This window comes from Perognathus longimembris, chromosome 5 (genome assembly GCF_023159225.1).
Source record: "Perognathus longimembris pacificus isolate PPM17 chromosome 5, ASM2315922v1, whole genome shotgun sequence".
Lineage (NCBI taxonomy): Eukaryota > Metazoa > Chordata > Mammalia > Rodentia > Heteromyidae > Perognathus > Perognathus longimembris.
In genome coordinates this window covers 67,704,103-67,726,980 of record NC_063165.1, presented here as the reverse complement: position 1 = coordinate 67,726,980, position 22,878 = coordinate 67,704,103, and the positions used below count along the sequence as shown (strand labels likewise).

The 22,878-nt window shown below is 37.6% G+C and overlaps 1 protein-coding gene across 1 annotated transcript in view; it reads right to left on the bottom strand.

Annotated features, from left to right (window-relative positions):
* Positions 1–12,523: 12,523 nt before the first annotated feature.
* Zmat3 (zinc finger matrin-type 3) overlaps positions 12,524–22,878 on the bottom strand; it is a 30,518-nt gene continuing 20,163 nt past the window's right edge. Inside the window, exons 3-5 of the mRNA XM_048347083.1 lie at positions 19,480–19,646; positions 19,260–19,360; positions 12,524–15,578 (exon numbers count right to left, since the gene is read on the bottom strand). Of these exons, the coding sequence (XP_048203040.1) occupies positions 15,370–15,578; positions 19,260–19,360; positions 19,480–19,646 (477 nt within the window). The 3' untranslated portion in view covers positions 12,524–15,369. The remainder of the gene's footprint in view (positions 15,579–19,259; positions 19,361–19,479; positions 19,647–22,878) is intronic.

Genomic DNA, 22,878 nt, shown 5'->3' with positions numbered 1-22,878 from the left:
AGAAAATACAGACTTTGCCTAAATAAATTAATTTCAGGAAAGTTTAATAATGTCAGCATTAACTTTTAAGTTTTTGGTAACATTTTCCCCTCTGTATAATTTCTATTTTAATTTTCACCAGCCATTGGATGAAAGAGTTTTGTGGTTCTTTACTTCCTGTTAGGAGTTTCATTTATTGTAATTCGAATTTAATTTCAGTAACTGTTATTATGGAAGAAAGTACAGAAACAACATTTTTTTAAAACTACAGCAATTATACACTCACACTATGCCTCACATGTTTATGCATAAGTATCCTGATTCTCAACTGTTTTTTCCAATGTCATACTTTTAATAGCACACTTATGGAAAGGACTCAATATCTCTTAAAGACATTGTGCCTTCCTGCCTTATTTAAAATTCAAAAAGAACTAAGTTTGGCTTTATTTATCTAAGCAGTAGAAATTCCTATCCTCCACAAGGTAGAATATATATATATGTGTGTGTATATATAATCAAACTGAATTACAGAGAGGTTACAGTTTCATACATTAGGCACTGGATACATTTCTTGTACTGTTTGTTACCTCGTCCCCTTTCTCTCCCCCCCCCCCATGAGTTGTTCAGTTGATTTACACCAAACAGTTTTCAAGTATTGCTTTTGTAGTTGTCTTTTTTTACCCTGTGTCTCTCGACAAGGTAGATTTTTAACCAAAGATTTTGCTTCAGTCTGCACACCAACCACAAACTGCTAACTGTAAAATTTGCAGAATCCACAAGGTGGCACCAGATAGCTTTGGTTTAAGTCTAACACCTAGAAGCTGTTCTCAAAAACACAAGTGTCCCAACCTAAGCAAAGATTAAAAATGAAAGGTAAACTAGGTAGGCACTGGTGGCTCACACCTGTAACCTTTGCTACTCGGGAGGCTGAGATGTGAGGACTGAGGTTCAAAGCCATCTAGAAAAATCACTGAAACTCTCCAATTAACTACCAAAAGGAAAAAAAAAAAAAAAAAGCCAGAGTGGCACTGTGGCTCAAATGCAGAGTGCTAGCCTTGAGCAAACCAGCTCTGAGACAGTGCCCAGGCCCTGAGTTCAAGCTCCATGACCAGCATATTCTCTCTCTCTCTCTCTCTCTCTCTCTCTCTCTCTCTCTCTCTCTCTCTCTCTCCTGAAAGATATCTTTATCTTGCCTGAAGGAAAAACTGTCAGCCAAAACACGTGAATTCCGATCTCATACTTATCCATACTTAGCCAAAATGACAAGCATAAGTTATAGACAGCCTATAATGGAGTGTATTTCATCTGTTGACAGATTAACATCTGTTCCTTTAATCATACTTCACTATTGGTACTTGATTGGTATTTCTAGACACTCCTTCCTAATGTCTATCCCACTTTATGCTGCATGTGTGTTGGGTTTGGGAAGGACTCTCCTTTTCTGTAAGAACTCATACCTACATCCCTATTATGTAATATTCATATGTCACAATAATGTTTATATTGCTTTCATTTTTTCTGTAAATTTCTAGTTCTCAATTGTTTATGGATATCCTACAAATAGTAGTTAACACTTGGCGAGTCAAATCAAATAGTACAAATCTTAAAAAAAAAATCACACACAAAAAAGGTGAATTTCTGATCTCCTAACAGTCACATTTTGATCTATAATAGCCTGTCAAGGTTCACTCACTGCTAGCCTTTTACATATAGGCAATTTTGAAATATAACTCCCAGTGCTTGATCCTGAATAATTTTCAGCCAATGAATAAACTTCAGAAATGTCTAAAGAAAGAAAAGCTGGAAACCTCCAGTGGTTTAAGAATGTGGCTGAACAACCCAACAACCCAGGACTTGCTCTGGGAGGCATATCCCGCCGAAGTGCCTGTTGCACTGAACGCACAGTGCAGAGGAGGGCGGGGCCCCCGGCGACAGCGCCCGCTCTGGTAGGCGTACCCTGCACTGGTGGGCGGGGACACAGCGACAGCACCTGCTGCCCGTAGACACGTCTACACAGGAGGGAGGGAGGAGCTACAAACCAAACCTGAGAAGCCATCCAGATCTCCAGATGCGCAAATCACAAAGAAACATAACTCAGTTCATCAAAGGGCAAGCCAACTCGCCAGCTCCAAAAAGCAGCACGACTGAAGAGGAGATGGAGACTAAAAAAGCAAATGAGGCCATGTTAACAGGAATGATCGAAAGCGTCAGAAATGAAATCAGAAAACAATTCCAGGAATTTAGAGCGGAAATCTGGAAGGACACCCAGGAAGCCAAGAAAGAAATGGAAGCAAAACTGGATACAATGCAAACCTGCTTTAAAGAAATGGAAGCAAAAATGGATACAATGCAAGCTGCCTTTAAAGAAAATCTCCACATCCTAAGAATTGAAATGCATGAAAAAATAGATTTAAAATACAACTCTTTAAAGGAAGAAATCTCCACGATCAGAGCTGATATGACAACCATAAATAGCTCTCTGACATCCATAAACTCTGCAATTGAAACCATGACACAAAGAGTAGACCATATAGAATCCAGAATCTCTCGCCTGGACGATGAAGCAGCTGACAACAACCAGAAAATGACCACACTCCAAGAAAAGGTGAAGCTTCAGGGAAGACTAATCCAGGAACTAATGGACAAAGACAAGAGATATAATCTGCGCATAATTGGAATAGAAGAAGGAGCCGAATACCAGAGCAGAGGGCTTAATCATGTTCTCAATAAAGTTATTGCAGAAAACTTCCCCAATCTCACAGGGGACCCCATCCAGGTAACCGAAGCCTATAGGACACCTGGCAGGCCAGACCCCAGGAAAGCCACCCCAAGGCACATAATATTCAAGACTTCAGACCTCAAGATTAAAGAACAAATTCTGAATTCAGCCAAAGCGAAGAAGGAAACTTTTTTCAATGGGAAGAGGATTCGAATAACATCCGACTTATCCACACAAACTTACCAAGCTCGAAGCGAGTGGAAGAACACCATCCAAGTACTCCAGAATAACAATTTACAACCTCGGATCAAATATCCAGCGAAATTGGAGTTCACATTCGAAGGGAGAACCAGATCTTTCCACACCAAAGAGGAGCTAAAGGAGTATGTGAATAAAAAACCAGCCCTACAGCGAATATTAAGAGGGGAACCCCACCCAACAGAGATCGTAAAAGACACACAGACAGAATCAGAAAGAAACTTCAATAGCCAAAGCCCAGCAGAAACACAAGCTCACTAAAGACAAGAAGAAAAAAAAAAAGAAGAAAAAACAGCCCACCAAGAAAATGGAAGGAGAAAAAACACCCTTATCCTTGATCTCTTTAAATATAAATGGTTTAAACTCCCCGATAAAGAGGAGCAGACTGGCAGAATGGATTCGCAAACAAAAAGTTGACATCTGCTGTCTACAAGAGACCCACCTTACAGCAAGGGACAAAAACAGGCTTCGAGTGAAAGGATGGAGCAAGATCTACCAAGCAAATGCATCCACCAAAACGGCAGGTGTAGCCATCCTGATCTCAGACAAGCTTGACTTCTCTTTAAAGTCCACTCAAAAAGACAAAGAAGGACACTACATATTAATACAAGGAAAAATCCAGAATCAAGAAATCACGGTGATAAATGTATACTCACCAAACAAAAGAGGCCCGACATATGTCAAGCAAATTCTCAAAGAATTACAGAGCAAGATAGACGCAAACACAATCATAGTGGGTGACTTTAATACTCCTCTCTCTCCAAGAGACAGATCCAACACTCAGAGGATTAGTAAGGGAGCTGAGGACCTAAATAACACCATTTCCCAAATGGATCTAACAGACCTATATAGAACCTTTCACCCCACAGAGACCCAATACACCTTCTTTTCAGCAGCCCATGGATCATATTCCAAAATAGACCACGTCATAGCCCACACAAAGAACCTCAGCAAATACAAAAGTATTGACGTCATCCCATGTATTATATCTGACCACAGTGGATTAAAGGTAACCCTCAACAACAAAGGATACCACAGAGCCTATACACACTCTTGGAGGCTAAACCCCACGCTGCTATCCAACACTTGGGCCACAGATCAAATTAAAGATGAAATCAACGAATTCATAAGCCACAATGACAAAGAAAACACATCACAAAGAAACCTATGGGACACAGCTAAGGCAGTTCTGAGGGGCAAGATCATTGCACTCAGCACCCACATTAAAAGAATGGAAGCAGAGCAGGTGAATACCCTCACGATGAAACTAAAACAACTGGAGAAACAAGAAATGACAGAATCTAAAACGACTAGGAGAGGAGAGATCACAAAGATTAAAGAAGAGATAAATCTGATTGAAAATAGAAAGACCATTCAACAAATAAATAAGACTAAAAGCTGGTTCTTTGAGAAAATAAACAAAATTGACAGACCCCTTGCAAGACTTACAAAAAAAAGAAGAGAAGAGACCCATATTCGTAAAATCAGGGACTCCACAGGAAAAATTACAACAAGTACACACGATATTCAAACAATCATAAGGAGCTATTTCCAAAACCTCTACTCAGCAAAAAACAATAATTCTACAGAAATGGATCAATTCTTAGAGAAGTACAAACTGCCCAAACTGAACCAAGAAGAAATAAATCAGCTAAATAAACCAATAACTTACGGTGAGATACAGGAGGTAATCAAGAACCTCCCTACTAAGAAAAGCCCAGGCCCAGATGGATTCACCAACGAATTCTACAAAACCTTTAGTGAGGAGCTAATTCCAATACTCCTCAAACTCTTCCGCGAAATAGAAATGGAGGGAGAAATTCCAAACTCATTCTACGAAGCTAATATCATACTAATTCCCAAACCAGGCAAAGACCCAACAAAAAAAGAGAACTACAGACCAATATCACTAATGAACACAGATGCAAAGCTCCTCAATAAAATATTAGCTAATAGGATCCAGAAAGTGATCAAGAATATCATACATCATGACCAAGTAGGCTTCATCCCTCAGTCACAAGGATGGTTCAACATCCGTAAATCAATCAACGTAATTCACCACATAAACAGAGCTAAAATCAAGAATCACATTGTTATCTCAGTCGATGCCCAAAAAGCCTTTGACAAAATACAACATCCATACCTATTAAAAGCTTTGGAGAGAACAGGAATAGATGGAACATTCCTCAAAACAATAAAAGCCATATACAACAGACCAACTGCTAATATCATATTAAATGGAGAGAAACTTAAGTCATTCCCCCTAAAATCAGGAACAAGACAAGGATGCCCACTCTCCCCACTTCTGTTCAACATAGTGCTGGAATCCCTAGCCATAGCAATAAGGCAAGAGGAGGACATCAAAGGGATCCACATCGGCAAGGAAGAAATCAAGTTATCCCTATTCGCAGACGACATGATCTTGTATCTGAAGGACCCAAAAACCTCAGTACCCAAACTCCTACACCTAATAAACCAATTTGGCAAAGTAGCAGGATATAAAATCAACCCACAAAAGTCAGCAGCTTTTCTGTACACCAGCAATAGACAAACAGAAAAGGAAATTATGGAAACAATTCCATTTACAGTAGCCAAAAAAAGAATAAAGTACCTAGGGATCAACTTAACCAAGGACGTGACGGACCTATTCAATGAAAACTACAAAAATCTAATAAGGGAAATCAAAGAAGACTCAAGGAGATGGAAAGACCTCCCATGCTCATGGGTAGGCAGAATCAATATAGTGAAAATGGCCATATTGCCCAAATTGTTATACAAATTCAATGCAATACCTATCAAAATCCCAGCCACATTCTTCACTGAAATAGAGAAACCAATCCATAAATTCATATGGAACAGCAAAAAACCTAGAATAGCCAAAGCAATTCTAGGCAAAAAAAGCAATGCAGGAGGTATCACAATACCTGACTTCAAGATCTACTACAAGGCCATCATAACAAAAACAGCATGGTATTGGTATAAAAACAGATCGGAAGACCAATGGATTAGAACTGAAGACCCAGAAATAAAACCGCACTCTTACAGCCAACTGATATTCGACAAAGGAGCTAAAGATATACAATGGAATAAACATAGCCTCTTCAACTACTGGTGCTGGGAGAACTGGGCAGCCATATGCAGAAAACTCAAAGTAGACCCAAGCCTATCACCATGCACCAAGATCAACTCAAAATGGATCAAGGACCTCAACATCAGACCTGAATCCTTGAAACTACTGAAGGACAGAGTAGGAAAGACACTAGAACTTATAGGCACAGGAAGGAACTTCCTGAATAGAGTCCCAGGGGCACAACAAATAGGAGAAAGACTCGACAAATGGGACTACTACAAATTAAAAAGTTTCTGCACAGCTAAGGACATAGCCACCAAAATAGAAAGACAGCCAACGATATGGGAAAGGATATTTACCAGCACAGCAACAGACAAAGGCCTGATATCTGTCATCTACAGAGAACTCAAAAAACTAAGCCCCTCCAAGCCCAATAAACCTATTAGGAAATGGGCAAAAGAGCTAAAGAGAGACTTCACAAGAGAAGATATAAAAATGGCAAAGAAACATATGAGGAAATGCTCAACATCCCTGCTAGTAAAGGAAATGCAAATAAAAACAACCCTGAGATACCACCTCACCCCAGTTAGAATGGCCTATACTCTGAACTCAGGAAACAACAAATGCTGGAGGGGCTGTGGGGAAAGAGGAACCCTTCTCCATTGTTGGTGGGAGTGCAAATTAGTACAACCACTTTGGAGAACAGTATGGAGGTTTCTCAAAAAGCTCAATATAGACCTACCCTATGACCCAGCCATACCACTCCTAGGCATCTATCCTAAACAGCAAAATCCAAGATATCAAAAAGGCATTTGTACTACCATGTTTATCGCGGCACAATTCACAATAGCTAAAATATGGAAACAACCCAGATGCCCCTCCACAGACGAATGGATCCAAAAAATATGGTACTTATACACAATGGAATACTACATAGCGATTAGGAATGGTGAAATATTGTTATTTGCAGGGAAATGGTCGGAACTCGAACAAATAATGTTGAGTGAGACAAGCCTAGAACACAGAAAACAAAGGGGCATGATCTCCCTGATATATGACTGTTAACAAAGGGAGACGGAGAGACAGTAGAGACCAAGTCTGTGAATACTGTATATGTTCTTGATACATTGTATATTGCATATATGTCAACCTGACCTAGACAAGGGATAGAAAAACAGGTTGTAAGATATCATAAGAAATGTACACACTGCCCTACTATGTAACTGCACCCTCTTTGCACAACACCTTGTAAAAAAAAATTTATGTCCAATTAATAAAAAAAAATAAAAAAATTAAAAAAAAAAAAAAGAATGTGGCTGATGCCCATTATCACAACTTTCTTTTAAGCCAAAAATTCCCTAGAGAAGATTAGGTAAAATATGCAGATGCATTTGGATATTTTACAACACACAAATTCAGTGTGACCCATTCACTTCACAAACATTTTTCTATGCAGACACAATTTTTTTCCATGACACTATGTCTTGCATTCAGACTACAAAAAGTATAACAGGCACCATATAGTGTATAATCTACTTGGGGGGGAGGAGGTGGCAGGTGGCATGAACTCAGGGTCTGGGCTCTGCCCCTGAGCCTCTCTGTGCTCAAAGCTAGTTCTCTACCAATTGAGCCACAGTGCCACTTTCAGCTTTTTCTCAGTAGTTTATTAGAGATAAAGAGTTTCATGGAATTTCCTGTCTGGGTTGGCTTGGAACCACAACCCTCAGATCTCAGCCTCCTGAGTAGCAAGTATTTCAGATGTGTGCCACAAGCACCCAGCTTCTACTTTTTAAAAAATATTCAATTCAAAAGCACACTGAATATAAACCATAGTGCTCAAAAGACCAAATCTCCCTAATACACCACATTTAAAAATTCATTGCATTTCCCAGAGCACTTTATATGTGAAACATCCAAGAGATTAATCAGCATGTAATTTTTAAATACATGTTTATTACTAGAAGAAATGGTTGTGATCCTGCTAAGGCCATTTGTTTAGAATTTGAAGAGAAGATAAATATTCAAATACACCAATAACATCAAGAATATACACTGGTCCCAGGATGACTCCAGTGCTGAGTAAGAGGCAACGTACACACTAGGTAAATTCCATTGTAAGTCAAGGGTTTACAGTGTTCTACATGAGTTCAGGAAGGATGGCAGACATTAATGATGACCACAGACTTCAAGACTGGCATTAAAATAAAACTCATTACTGAAAATGCACGTCCTCCCTTGCTCTCCAACTCACAATCAAGCCATATGCAGACAAGACTCAGAAATTATTTTATTAAATTGAACACAAAATGCCTGTTATAATAACATCAAGCCTTTACCACAAATCAGTGTGTAAGAGAGAATACACAGCTAAAATGAGCCATCCACATAAGCAGTATAAATCTTAACGTTCAGATTTCTATATTCAATATAAAGAACGATTTCAAGTTCATAATTCACAGTTGATTGGTTTTGATGCCATGATACATTTGTCATTTCTGTAGCCCCCAAAGAAAAGTAGTGATTGGCACACTGCCACACTGCCCCAATACTATACACAGATCTTAAACTCCTGCAACATATTTAGAGAAGATTTTTGGAAACAACCCAATATTATACAGCTTGGGTTAGCACTTTCCAGAAATATCCTTTACCAAAGATTTGGTCTGAGTATGATATAGCAAAAGCAGTTTAATATTGTGCCATGCCATTAAATGAAAAATCTAAAGTCCTCCTTGGTTTTCCACGATTTGTTCCCTAATTTAAGACAACAGTAGTATTTAAATGCAACCTTAACAGTAAAAGCAAAATCAGCTTTGCTTTTGGACCTAGAGCACAATACATCCACGAATGGGCACTTCTCCGCATAGGAAGTGCATGGGATGCTTTAAAGCAGTCTGGCATACTCTAGTAAGGCATTTGAAAGCAGACACACCACATCCAAACCAAAGCATCAAGGTTAGCTGAGGGTGCCACAAGGTGAACACCTCGCAATGCAGAATCCACATGAAATTCTTACCAAAGGACACATAGATTGATAAGGTATTCGGGTACCAACAGAAGACAAAATGACTAGTCACTCCAACAAAGTTTTGTTCCATAAATGCTGGATTTGCTAACTATTATATACTATGTAATTTCCCTAGGACAATATCACTCAAGTTGACACATGAAGTTCATTTTTCAAAAAAAATCAGGTAGAGAATATAATATGTGATTATATATTATGTAGCACTGATTAATCAGTGATATGGAACATTCACTTTCACCAGTGAGAGGGTCGCTTAAGCACTTACACAGTCATGAGTGATTCCTGAAAACAAAACAAAACAACAACCAAAAAAACCTGATAAACCCTGCATCACCAACAGTGCAGTGAGACTTTAACAACTGCCATTGGGCTTAACTTTAAAACTCTGATTATAAGAGAATCTTTAAGTTCAAAGAATTATAAAATGTCTAAAAGTAAAAGTCTAATTGGTAAAAATATGTATGTTCATTACAAGGACCCAAAGAAAGTGCTAAGCTATTTATGAACCTACAAACCTTTCAAGCACAAGAAAATAAATCTACTGATTTAAGTTTCAATTATGATTTCCCATTTATCTTGGTGACCTGGAGCAAGTCACTTAAATTCTTTAGATTTATTCATAAGAAGTAGACACAAAAATAAAGGCAGATGTTAAATGTCTGAAACTTTACTAGAAAAAGTTAAGAATATAAGGCTCACAATTTCAGCAACTCTGTGCAATAAAATTGTTTTTAATTTTGTTAATTACAACTAGAAGAAGCATGGGCAAGCATGCTCTAGGAATTGAAATAAAATTCTTGAGAAAAAATGAATAGTTTCAATTTTTTAACCTACTTAATCAGTTCTATAGTTGAAACAGCATCACATATGAAGTTCACCCTTCCTTCCCCTCTGCCTTCTAGCAGAGGAGTTAAAAGCAGAGCAAGAACTAAGAACAGTGAAAAAAGCAGCAACCAATTAAAATGAGCAAAAATATGCCACTGGCTGGGGGTGGGGGTGAGGAAGGTCTTATTATAAAAACAAAAATGTTTGGAAATGAAGCAATTAAAACAACCTACTGTAGAACACCTCAGTTTGCAAAAGCAGTTTGTTTTTCTTCATTCTAAACATACACAAAAACAGAAGCAGGGAGATCAAAATCTCAGGATTATCTCAGGATGACTTCACACAGTACTTAAAAAATCTTAATATTAAAAAATATTACGTTCCTGTTAATGACACCAAGGGGAATAGGTGCTGTCTGATATTTTTATTGAAATTTTGATTCTGAAAATTGAGTGTTGAATAGTGATGGATAGCAGAATCTAATGGTGGGTATGTTGTAAAATGTTTACAGCTTTGATATATGTTTTGAAATTCATCATGAAAAGTTGTTGAGGAAAATGTTAGTATGTCTATAAGAAGATCAACAGTATATCAAGGTTTTAAGTACTCAGGAAATTTAAATGTTTAAACTAAGTGACGGAAAACTGTGTTTTAAAAACCCAGCCCAATTTGTGAATACTTGTAGAGAAAGATGAAGGGTGAATAATATCAAAATGCCTTGTATCTGTACGGAAAATATGTATACTTCTCTTGATGCAGAGATGAACCAACACAATTCGCAATTACTGTGCATGGTAGTCTTTCAATACACTTGATTCACAAAAATGCAGTTTTCTATTCTCTATAGAAAAAAAAATTGAAAAGGCATTCGGGGTGGGGGGGAGGATTTCTTCCAAACATCAATGTCAAGCTGTCACAATCCAGCACAGTAACTACCTTCACTAAATATAAATGTTACATGCCATGGTAGTTATGGCCAGAGTATGAAAATTGTATTCATTTAACAGTTTTACTTGTTATCAAATTGAAAAAAAAGGTATAGAACAAAATTTACCCAGGTCTTTGCTATTTCAAGCTCCTGTTTCATAAATCATGATTAATGGCAATAATTCTTTTATCTCTACTGTCTGTGAAATGCTAATACTTGCTAAAGGCACTCATATTCTGAGTTTAACGGACACAGGGTCGCATGCAACCGTAAGCCAGTACTTTTTTGGTAGATGCCCAGAAAGGGAGTTCATAAAAATTCCCATTCATCCTGGGAAAACAATTATTATCAGAAATGTCTTATGAGAAACTATTTACAGATTTATTCAGCTACATAAATACTAATAGCTCACAAGGGCAGGACTCTCCTACCCAAAACATCACCACCACAAGAAGACACTTTGTATTATATATGAAACTCCTAAACATTGATTTGGTTATCCAATAAGGAAAAAAATAGTTGGCAAGGTGAAATTTTTTAAAATGCTGTTCAAAAGTCAACATCAAGCTTTTGCCTACTCTGAAAACACACTTCTTAATGTATTTCTAAAACAATTCTATCATGATATATGTATAATATGTAAACACACACATATATATGTATATATATATATACACATACATATATATGCCATTCCAAGTTCCTAAGCAAGTGTTCCCAGCCTAAGTTTTAAAGCACAGTCAAGAGCACTGTGTAAAACAGTAACATACCTCCTCTGACACAAACAAGATTCATTTCACTTAGGCCACAGGACAATTCTTGAACTACCATGTTCACAATTTCAAGTGAAATGGGAATTAAGCAATTACAAATCCCACTGCTATTTCTTAGAATCTATCTACAGAGGGAAATTTATAATACGGTGAATGAATACACACGTGTCTTGTCCGTGTCCATGTGTGTAGGTATGTGCACGTGCATGCGTGCATACATGTATCCTTTTATCACTGTTCAAACTGTAGCTAGGTATCTACAGCACATAGTTCTGCAGAACAGCTTGTGTAGTGAGGTGAACAACCATTAACCTGGTAGGTCACAGGGACATGGAGATGATCAAAGTCATAATTCTTTCAAAACTCCTAGCTGGGGAAGCTGGGGACCAGTGGCTATGCTTGTCATCCTAGCTACCCAAGAGGCTGAGATCTGAAGAGCACAGTTTAAAGCTACACCAGACAGGAAGGTCCATGAGAATTTTCTCTCCAATTAACTGCCAAAAAAAGTTAAGTTTTAAAAAGCCAGAAGTAGAGCTGTACGTCAAGTGGTAGAGTACTACCCTTGAGCAAAAAAACTCAGGGACAGCACCAAGGCTCTGAGTTCAAGCCCCAGTACCAGCACACACATGCACACACACGCACACACACACTAGATTGTCTTCTAAATTTACCAATTAATTAAAGAAAAAGTAGTGAGGAAGAGTTGGTGAAAAGGCCTGTTTTCAAAATGGGTGGTACAGAAAAATTATTCACATTGCAAAATTCAGTGCATAAGCGACCAGCAACACAAACAATATAGAACATGATAGAACATGCACATATTTACAAGTTACAAGATATGATACACAAGTCAGGGCCAATAAAGTTTTGTTCCAATATTTTGGAGTCAAATGATTAATGGAAATACTCAGTTTTGCAACTCAACTTTAAAAAAAACACTTCGAAAGCATATGCAATCTTATCTTTTAATTGAAACATGGAACTTCTCCATCATAACTCTCACTCTCAATACCTAGAAGAGTTCCTAATTACCTTCAACAGTGATTTTTAATGACAACATATACAAAGATATTCACAGAAAAAAAAGACTTTGATATTATGAATTCTTCTTAGTTTTCTTACCCTTTTTCTATCTCTTTCTCTTTACTAAATATTTTGTTTGTGTAGTCCTCTGTCCCTTCTTGCATATAGGACAGACAAGACACATGATTTCCTAGGGGGAAGAGTATAGATCTTAAAGCATATTACAGAATAGGGCTTATTTCACAACATGAAACCAAGAGAGATCACGTGTCATTGACCAAAGGCAGCAACTTCCTGCTTAGAATGTCTATACAGCACACAGCCACAGCAACCTCTGTCCCCGTCTCCCCTAGAGAACATGGAAGGAACATAGCAAGTAACTATCCCCAAACCCGACCTACCAGCATACAGACTTGTGATTTTTCTTTCTATAAATGATCACAGAAGTTATTCATCAATTTCTGAGTTTGGAAATTAAGGAAGAAATTGGGTTATTGTAGGCAATATGGTACTCAAGTGTCATATAAAACAAATACATCTTTTTTAGTGCAAAGAAATAAAACAATAAACAATTATAAATCTAACTTCTTTCTTCAAAAGAAAATGCATTTATGCATCCATAACATCCATTAAGGGCACTGGGAAACTGGAAACCTGAATATACAAGGCCTGAAAAAAAAAAAATCAAGCCCTTAAGTCCACAGCTTTTTGAACATATATAATGGCATCGTTAATTAGGGAGAACAGCAGGAAGATGTCCATTAATGTCATTTTCAGAGGAACAAAAATGAAAGATGCCACTGTTATAAAAATGTAAATTCAAATAGTTTAATGTTATCTAAAATAGAGGTCTTGTAAAATTCTCTCTAAATGGTATCCCATAAACGGGGGGGGGGGGGGGGGGGAGGAGGGTCTCTACACACATACAACCATACAAACTCTACCTCTACATAGGGAAACGAGATTTTTAAGTAATCATAGAACTAAGTGGCTAGCGCTGTATTAAAATCTGCCCCCAAAAATCATACTTAGCAGCAAAATGAGTAACCAACTGGCAAATGAGCCCTAAATGTCCCTAAACTGACAAATGTACTTTTTAAAAAAATCAGTGAAAAAATGTGTTATCAAAGAATTACAGACCCAGATAGAATCTCAACAGACCATTTGTTAAGTCTTCTGTACTTCTACCAAATAATTTTGCCTTTCATTATGAAGCTTTAGCAAAATAAAGTAACTTAATACTGTTCTAGAAGTTAATGACAAAACTGATTTTTAATGACAGGTCTAGAGTGCTCAAAAACTGTCCCATTGTATTAGTGAAAAATAATGATGATTATAATTTCCCTTCTCTCCATCCATTTGCCCAGAGAATTCTCAAGGTTACACAGGAGTTTCATTTTCACTTGATAGCACTAATAATCATACATGTTTACCATACTATAAAAATACTGCTCAATATAAACTTCCTGGTGAATGTGGCATGGATGGCCACCAGTCTTAACCAAAAGTGTAAATCTTTACTAAAACATAGTAAATAGAGAAAATGCAGTTAATTAAAGTTCAGAGTATTTCATTAGTTCATTTAGACATATACTATGGCATAATACCATCATAATTACCAGATACTAAAAATCACTAGTAATATATTTTTAATGTCTTCAAGAAAACCAAAATATAAAGATCAAAAGCAAAATTCATGTATTTTTCTACTGGAAATGATGATGCTGAAATCTGATCCATTTTTAAAACAACTTCTCTATTAAATTGCAGGAAGTGGTATTTTTTCAGAACAGCCCAATAAACCAGCAGGGCAAAGAAGAATGTAAAAATGTAAGGACTGTATTATCTGAAATCTGCCAAAATAAGACAGAAAGAGACTTAATGAACTTACCGTTCAGACTACCATGTAAGTGCAGATGACTATCAATGAAAATATAACTTTAAGTTAAAAAAAAATCAAATTTGTCTTTGTATTTCCCAAGCTCATTGAAAAAAAATATCCATCTTAAACTTATTAGATATTCAAGTCTGGGCTTGGAAAACCCATAGTACAGCTAGAGCATAAAAATAAGCTTATTAGGCTGGTTCAACTAGGGGTTTCATGAAAAAGTAGAGGAGGAGGTGGTGGCAATTAAATGTGTGAAACTCATAATTGGAAATGAAGTTACAGTAGTTGGAAAAACAAAATCACTTTGAAAATGTCTAAATTCTAGAAACTTCCATTTCAGGATGGAGAGAAATGACACAGGGAAACAACATCCTGGGGGGCAGGAGGGACCCTAATGGAGCGTGGGGCATACGTCTTACTGACAATGCACTGTGGTGATGGTTCCAGCAGAGCCTTAGAAAGTGAAAGTCTCTACTTACCTGTTTTGACTGAGATCTGAAGAAAGAACTCAAAGTAGTGTTTGATCTAAAGGTACTAAAACTAAAATAGCAAAAGAATATGTGATTGTTAAAACAGTCCAAGTGATCAGGCTTCTGAAAACCAGAGCTTGGCCAAGAATAAAAAGTTCTTTCTGAAGAACAGGAAGGTCACATGCTGTACATAGCGCAACACAGTTGGCCTTAGAATGCATTATGACCTAAGAAGCAGGTTTCCCACCCCCCACCCCCAAGTGTCAACACCTCACAGTACCACTGCAGGTTACATATATAACATGAAGCAGAGGAATGTACTCATATCAAAAGGATCACAAAGCAGGGCAAGTTGACAGAAGGCAAACCACAGGCAGGACAAACTGCTCTATCTCAATATGGCAATCACTATACATATCCCAGATTCTCCATCTCATTCCTGTACCGCTGTTCAGACACCTTGCTTTTATGCTGTTTGCTCTCTAAGTGCTGCCGGAATTCCATCTCTTCACCAGCTCCCACATTACACATTGAGCAGTAAAACTGGCCACTGGGAGTAACGCACATAGCCAGATCACGTGGAATTCTCTGCCGAGAACGTGGATTGAAGTACGGACCTGATAGAGTAAAATATAAAAGTAATACAGTCATGACACTTCAATTCTTGCTATTTGTCATTCTGATAATACATACTTGTATATATTATATATGTACTCTTAATTTTAGAGGAAGAAGTTAATGAATTTTCTTAAACTATAGGTTTAATCTACAAATGTAAAAGGGTTCCAGCTATTATCATACAATATATGTGTCTGACTAGATGTGTTTGACTATAGAGCCAAATTCAAATTCTTAAGTAGGCTATGCCTCTAAAACATGGAAACATTCTAAAATTTACTTTAAATCCTAAGCATTAAATTCTTATAGTTATGTTAATGCAATAAGCCAAAAATTCAACTTGTAAAAATTATTCAAGGGAAACTGAGGTTTTATGCAGATTTAGCAACAAAGACATACACTTCAGCAGTGTTTATTTAATTTTATAAGAGAAATCTGAAAATGAATGCAATGGAAAACTATGTAGTGGGCCAAGGATTCAGCTTAGTGGTAGAGCATGTGCTTAGCACCCATAAGACCTTGAATTCCATATCCAAAACCACATATACAATAAAAGAAAAAAAACTATGTACTCATTAGTTAAAATCCATTGGAAATGCCTTAATTATGATTATAATATTAAGTAGAATGAGAACATCACAATATCACTTCTATTTCAAAGTACCATACATGAAAGATTAGAATGACTGTAGAAATGGTGGTGACATTACTTATTTTCTTCTTGGTACATTACTGACTTAAGTTACATCATCAAACTTTTATCAAAATAATAAACATTCAGTGTTATTCTCAAAAGTTTCTACTGTATGCTATGGTGAAATGATATTTTCACTAATTTTTCATTCTTAGAATTTTAAATTTCTAGTATAATCTTTTCTTTGAATCAGGAATTGTTTAGAAGTATTTTAAAATTCCTGGGCTGGGAATGTGGCTTAGTGGTAGAGTGCTTGCCTACCATGCATGAAGCCCTGGGTTTGATTCCTCAGCACCACAAAAACAGAAAAAGCCAGAAGTGGCACTATGGCTCAAGCAGTAGAGTGCTAGCCTAGAGCAAAAAGAAGTCGGGGCAGTGCTCAGGCCCTCAGTTAAAGCTCCAGGACTGGCCACAAAAAAAAAAAATCCTAAACAAAGGGAAAGGGTGACATTGTCCAAAAATAAATTTACTTTTTACCTGATGCACATAAATGTAACAATGTAAGCCGTCTGTACATCACTTTATAATAACAATGAAAAAACTAAAAAAAGTTCCTGAATAAATGAAAATATTGTTTAGTTTTAAATTTTTGTTACTGACATCTCACTAAATTATACTCTGGTCAGAGAATATAATCTCTACTACTTTTATCCCAAAATTTTGTTTTATCTGATAGTACTACAACTACTCACACATCCTTCATTATACCTAGATTTTCCTTATCTAGTCTAATAATCTTTGTCTTTGAACTGATTGCAATAAAATTTATTATACTTACTAAGGTTATGACTTTTTTAACACATTGTAATGTGTTTTCTAAATGGTCTTTTTCTTAACCATCTCTTGCTTGTCAATGAACTTTTAAAGTTGTGTTTTGTTGTTTTACTGTCCACATAAATAGCTCTACTGGCATGTGTTATATTGCAGACAGAGGTTGGGAAAGTATAAAAGAGACTCCAGAACTACTCTATTAAAAATAAGCAGAACAGAGGCTGGGGATATAGCCTAGTGGCAAGAGTGACTGCCTCGGATACACGAGGCCCTAGGTTCGATTCCCCAGCACCACATATACAGAAAACGGCCAGAAGCGGCGCTGTGGCTGAAGTGGCAGAGTGCTAGCCTTGAGCGGGAAGAAGCCAGGAACAGTGCTCAGGCCCTGAGTCCAAGGCCCAGGACTGGCCCAAAAAAAAAAGCAGAACAAACTCCTATCAATACATGGTTCTAATTTAATGTTATATACAAAAAGCACCAAAGGAACATTTCAAAGCATATGTTTGTATTCCATTTCAAATATACTGTTTGAAACCTCTAAGTAATAGTTCAGGCAATTATATTTTCTAAGAACTCCCTGGATTATTCTTATTTACTACCTTGTTTTAAGCACTACTGGAGGGGCTGGGAATATGGCCTAGTGGCGAGAGTGTTTGCCTGGTATACATGAAACTCTGGGTTCGATTCCCCAGCACCACATATACAGAAAATGGCCAGAAATGGCGCTGTGGCTCAAGTGGCCGAGTGCTAGCCTTGAGCAAAAAGAAGCCAGAGACAGTGCTCAAGCCCTGAGTCCAAAGCCCAGGACTGGCAAAAAAAAAAAAACCTACTACTGGAGTCAGGCAATGGGGGTTCACATCTGTAATCCTAACTACTCAGGAGGCTGATGAGGTGTCACAATTCTGGTTTGAAACCAACCCAGACCAGGGAAGTAAATCCATGAGAGTCTTTGTTTGGTTATTGTTGGGTTTGGGATATTTTTGGATTTAAAACTTTTATTGTAAAGGTGATGTACAGAGGGGTTGCAGTTACATAAGTCAGGTAATGAGTACATTTCCTTTTAAACTGTATCACCCCTCCCTATTTTCTCCCAGTTTTTCCCCCGCTCAACTTTCCTTCCCCCAAGTTGTATGATTCATTTCCAACATAGTGTCTAGTGGGTTTCACTGCTCAATTGGTTCACCCTTTGTCCCACCATTTCTAATTAACCACCAAAAAGCCTCAAGTAGAGCTGTGGCTCCAGTGGTAACTTGAATTTAAGAACCAGGAATAACACATGCTCAAACACACACACACACACACACACACACACACACACACACACACACACACACACACACACACTACATTGCCAAGAAGTCACATACTGTTGGCTCAGGTCTATAAGCCTAGCTAATGCAGAGGCTAAAATGTGTCAATTGTAATTCAAAGCTAGCCTGGGCAATAAAGTCCATGAGATACTTTTCTCCAATTAATACACAAAAAACCAGAAGTGAAGCAGTGACTCAAATGGTAGAGTACTAGCTTTGAACACAAAAGCCAAATAAGAATGTGAGGCCCAGAGCTCAAGCCCTAGTTATTGGCATCAAAAGAAAGGCAAAAATTAAAAGTCAAAAAACAAAACAGTAACAACAATAAAAATACTGTGAGGGCTGGAGGTATGGCTCTGTGATAGAATACCTGCCTACCTCACAAGAGGGAATTCCTGAATTCAAACCCTAGGACCACCACCACCAAAAAAAAAAGTTCAAATTTCCTGCTCAGTAAAACCACTGCTATCATTTTATCTTCCCCATAAGGATTAGGGATATACTGTGCTTTCCTAGCATGCTCAATACCATTTCATCCCTAGCACTGACAGAAATAAGAAACATCTCTTCCTCATGACATAGAAATTGGATGTGGTTCAACTTTCAATGAAGCACTTTATTCTTACAATGCAGTACCAAAAGAAACATAAAGGAACTATGATAAGATACCCTAAAACACAGACTGTGGTTTAAATCAAAATAAACAATAATAAATAAAAAACTAAATAGGGAATAAATAAGGCCTAAAATACAGAGCAGCCTGAAGTCACTAAACCAGTTCAACAAAACAATGACTGCTCAGTGAGTTCTCAGAGTTTCTCAAGTACTAATAAAGGAAATAAATATAAGAAAGACCCTTTGCAGAATGTATGTAGAAATTCCCAAAGCATATAAAAACAGATTACCTGAATTATTCTGTACTGTATACATATTTCTTCTATTAGGCATCATCTTAAATTCATTTGCTTCTTTACGGTTTCTTCTTTGACCCACTTCTGAGGAATCTCTAAAGAAAGAAAGTTTAAGAAGCATGGGATTTCTAAAAAAGGATCCATTTCTGTTCTTTTTCTTTAAAGGCACTGTATCTTGTAACACTTTGGTCTCAGAGAAAATGGCAATACCTACGAGAATGAGTTACTCTGGGCTTCTGCCAGTCTCAGCCTCTTGGCATGATTCTTCCCTTGATAATGAGCCTGAGCCACAGCAGGGGAGCTAAAGGAGGCATCACAGAGCTTACAGTAGTCATTCTCTGTGGCCAGGATCACTCTGCCTCCAGGCTTGAAAGAGCCCACCTGACATTAAAAACACACACACAAGAAGAAACGAGGTTAATAGAAAATATAGAACTCATTTCATCATTCTTCTCAAAAGTCATTCTGTAGAACTGAAAAAATAAGTGAAAGGTACAGCATGACCACAAGCACTCAGCTTGTTTAATTTTTTGGCACTTGGGTGTGCATTTTTGGCACATAAGCTTAACACTTGCTAGGTAGGTGCTATACCACTTGAGCCAGGCCTCTAGCCCTATCATTCAAGTTTATAAGAAAATGCAATCAGTTTGAGAAAAAGGAAGCCAGACTGGAAGGCACACATGGATTTGCATTATAATCATATACATACCGAAGTTCTGAATGATTGTTTGCTACGATCATTGAAGAAAAATCTAAAATGTGTTTTATGTTTTACTTTGCTTTTTTTGCCAGTCCTGGGGCTTGAACTCAGGGCCTGAGCACTGTCCCTGAGCTTTTTTTTGCTCAAGGCTGGCACTCTACCAATTGAGCCAAAACGCCACTTCCGGCTTTTTCTATATATGTGGTGCTGAGGAATCGAACCCAGGGCTTCATGTACACAAGGTGAGTACTTTACCACTAGGCCATATTCCCAGTCCCTTTAAACACGTTTTAGAATTTCCATGTAGAGTACTTGGACAAAGAAATAATAGTTAAATAAACAGGTGAGGCCTAAAATCTCATTTCTAGAAAGAATAAAGTATGCTCAGAATCTGTTAATAAGTATTTACTAAACACCAACTGTTTATTGGGCTTTCATCCCAGTCCAGAGGGATTAGGTTGCTAATTTCAATGTCCTAATCCTCAGAAAGTCTACAAACCACATACAGATACAATACAATCAAAGAAAAATAGCTAGCAGATCCAGACAACTGTTTTCAGATTGGAGACCATCTTAAAGGCAATACAACACTACAGGTGTTTGTTAGGCCCACCCAGGAAAAATGGCTGTAATCTAGGTAACTGCCGCACCTGGGGGCAGTGGGAGGTCTCCCAGGCTCTGCGATTGGTCACTTCCACATCTGAGGATCTGCCATGGCCACACCTTCTCCTGCCCTTTGCTGTGGGCATACCTCCTCCCCACTCACTCCCTACATAGCCTTTCTCCCTGCTCTAAATTGCCCCTCTGCACGCCTCCATTTTCTGAGGTCTGGCAGGTTCAATTGTTATAATAAACTTTCTCCTCTACCTGAACAACCACGTGAAGGTTTCCTTTATTCATATACATATATAGAGTGATATATAGAGAGAGAGTACATATATATATATATATGTATGGTTTTATAAACAGTCTCTGTCTCTATGTATAACTATATAACTATAACTACACATAATTATATATACATATATAGTTACAGTTATAGTTATAAGATCAGTTTCGTGAGGTTCCCTTTAGGTGCCTTTGAGTAGGAGCTAGTGTAAATGCTTTCTGGATTGTGTTGTTATGACACACACGAGAGTCTAATTGCTTCTGTTCTTTGGAAGACAAAGCAAATGGTTTAAGAAGATGTTCTTGCATTTTTTGCAGCTTTTGAAATATGGATTCTACTCCTTAATCTTTGAAATATTATTTTCCCACAGAATGTTACAGTGGTCCTAAGTGGTAACTGTAAGTTTAATATGTCCAAGCACTCTGCTAAGCATTCAGGACCAGTAAAAGGGTGAAGAGAGTGATATTCTTGACTGGGACACAAACTTTACAGGAGAGTAAAAGAAAAAAGAAAACAAAAACAGGGACTGGGAATATAGCCTAGTGGCAAGAGGGCTTGCCTCCTATACATGAAGCCCTGGGTTTGATTCCTCAGCACCACATACGTAGGAAGGCCAGAAGTGGCGCTGTGGCTCAAGTGGTAGCCTTGAGCAGAAAGAAGCCGGGGACAGTGTTCAGGCCCTGAGTCCAAACCCCAGGACTGGCCAAAAAAATAAAAAAGAAGAAGAAGAAAAGAAAACAAAAACAAAACCTCATTTCTCAAGGTAAATATTTCTTTTTCTTCTTTATTGTCAAAGTGAAGTACAGAGGGGTTACGGTTTCATATGTAAGGCAAGTACATTACTTATCCAACTTGTTACCTCCTCCCTCATTTTTAAAGCAATATTAAAAAATTCAAAATTAATGAAAAACATCAATGGTAAATAAACCTTGATGGTAGGATAACCAATACAGATTTTTCTTTTGCCTTCAAGTGCAATATCACTTGGCATGCCACTGTTACTGTTCTTATTTGTATTAACATTTTAAATACTTTTATTTAACTTATTTTGGTACTAGATTTGATTTTTACAAACATTACTTTAAATAATTACTTTAGTTTGGGGATATTCCCTTAAATTCTGTGCACTATTCTACTCTGGAACTTCACTCTATTTAATGCTTGCAACAACACAGAAGTACCATCCTTACTTTTCAAACTGTACTCCATTAATCACAAATTTGATCCTTCTTGGAAGTTCATTAGAAGCTCAGGATTGCTGAGGAACTTTCCGAATTTTTACATATTTTGCAGTAGTGGGGCCAGTTTCTTTTGACCTTGGACCTCTGTGTCAACCATCACAGTGTAAATTTACATTTCTAGTGTCACTGTTTTAATTCTTCTAATGTGGGTAGCAATTCTGTGTTTCCTTCTTGTAAATTTTTCAGGGGAGAATGAGATGTATTGGAAATGAAGTCAGGATGGAAAAACACTCAGCGAGCTCATCAAGCTAAGTAGTTTTCACATTACTGGTTGCTGAAGGCTGCTCTGTGAGTGGATGGCTGCCTCCTGTTGGGGTTGTTTTCAACTAGTTTTACCCTGGGAAATAAGTCTAAGTTGCCTTTCATCACATCAACCTCTCTGACTTTTTTTGTTGGTGGTGGTAGTTGTAGGGCTTAAACTCAGGGCCTGGGCACTGACCCTGAGCTCTTCTGCTCAAGGCTAGTGTTCTTCCACTTTGAAGCACAGAGCTACTTCTGGTTTTCTGGTGATTAATTGTAGATAAAAGTTTTGCTTTCCTGCCCAGGCTGGCTTGGAACTGCAATCCTCAGATCTCAGCCTCCTGAATAGCTATAATTATAGGCATGAGCCAACAGCGCCCAGCCCCCTCTGACTTTGAAGGCAGCTATATGTCCCTAGAGAATCTTCTCTTCCATGTGACAGTGCTATTTTCTTCAAATATGACATTGTTTCAAGAATATTTATCATGTATGTTATTTTTCTCTACCACAAACCTTGTTTGTAACTCTTCATTAACCCACTGA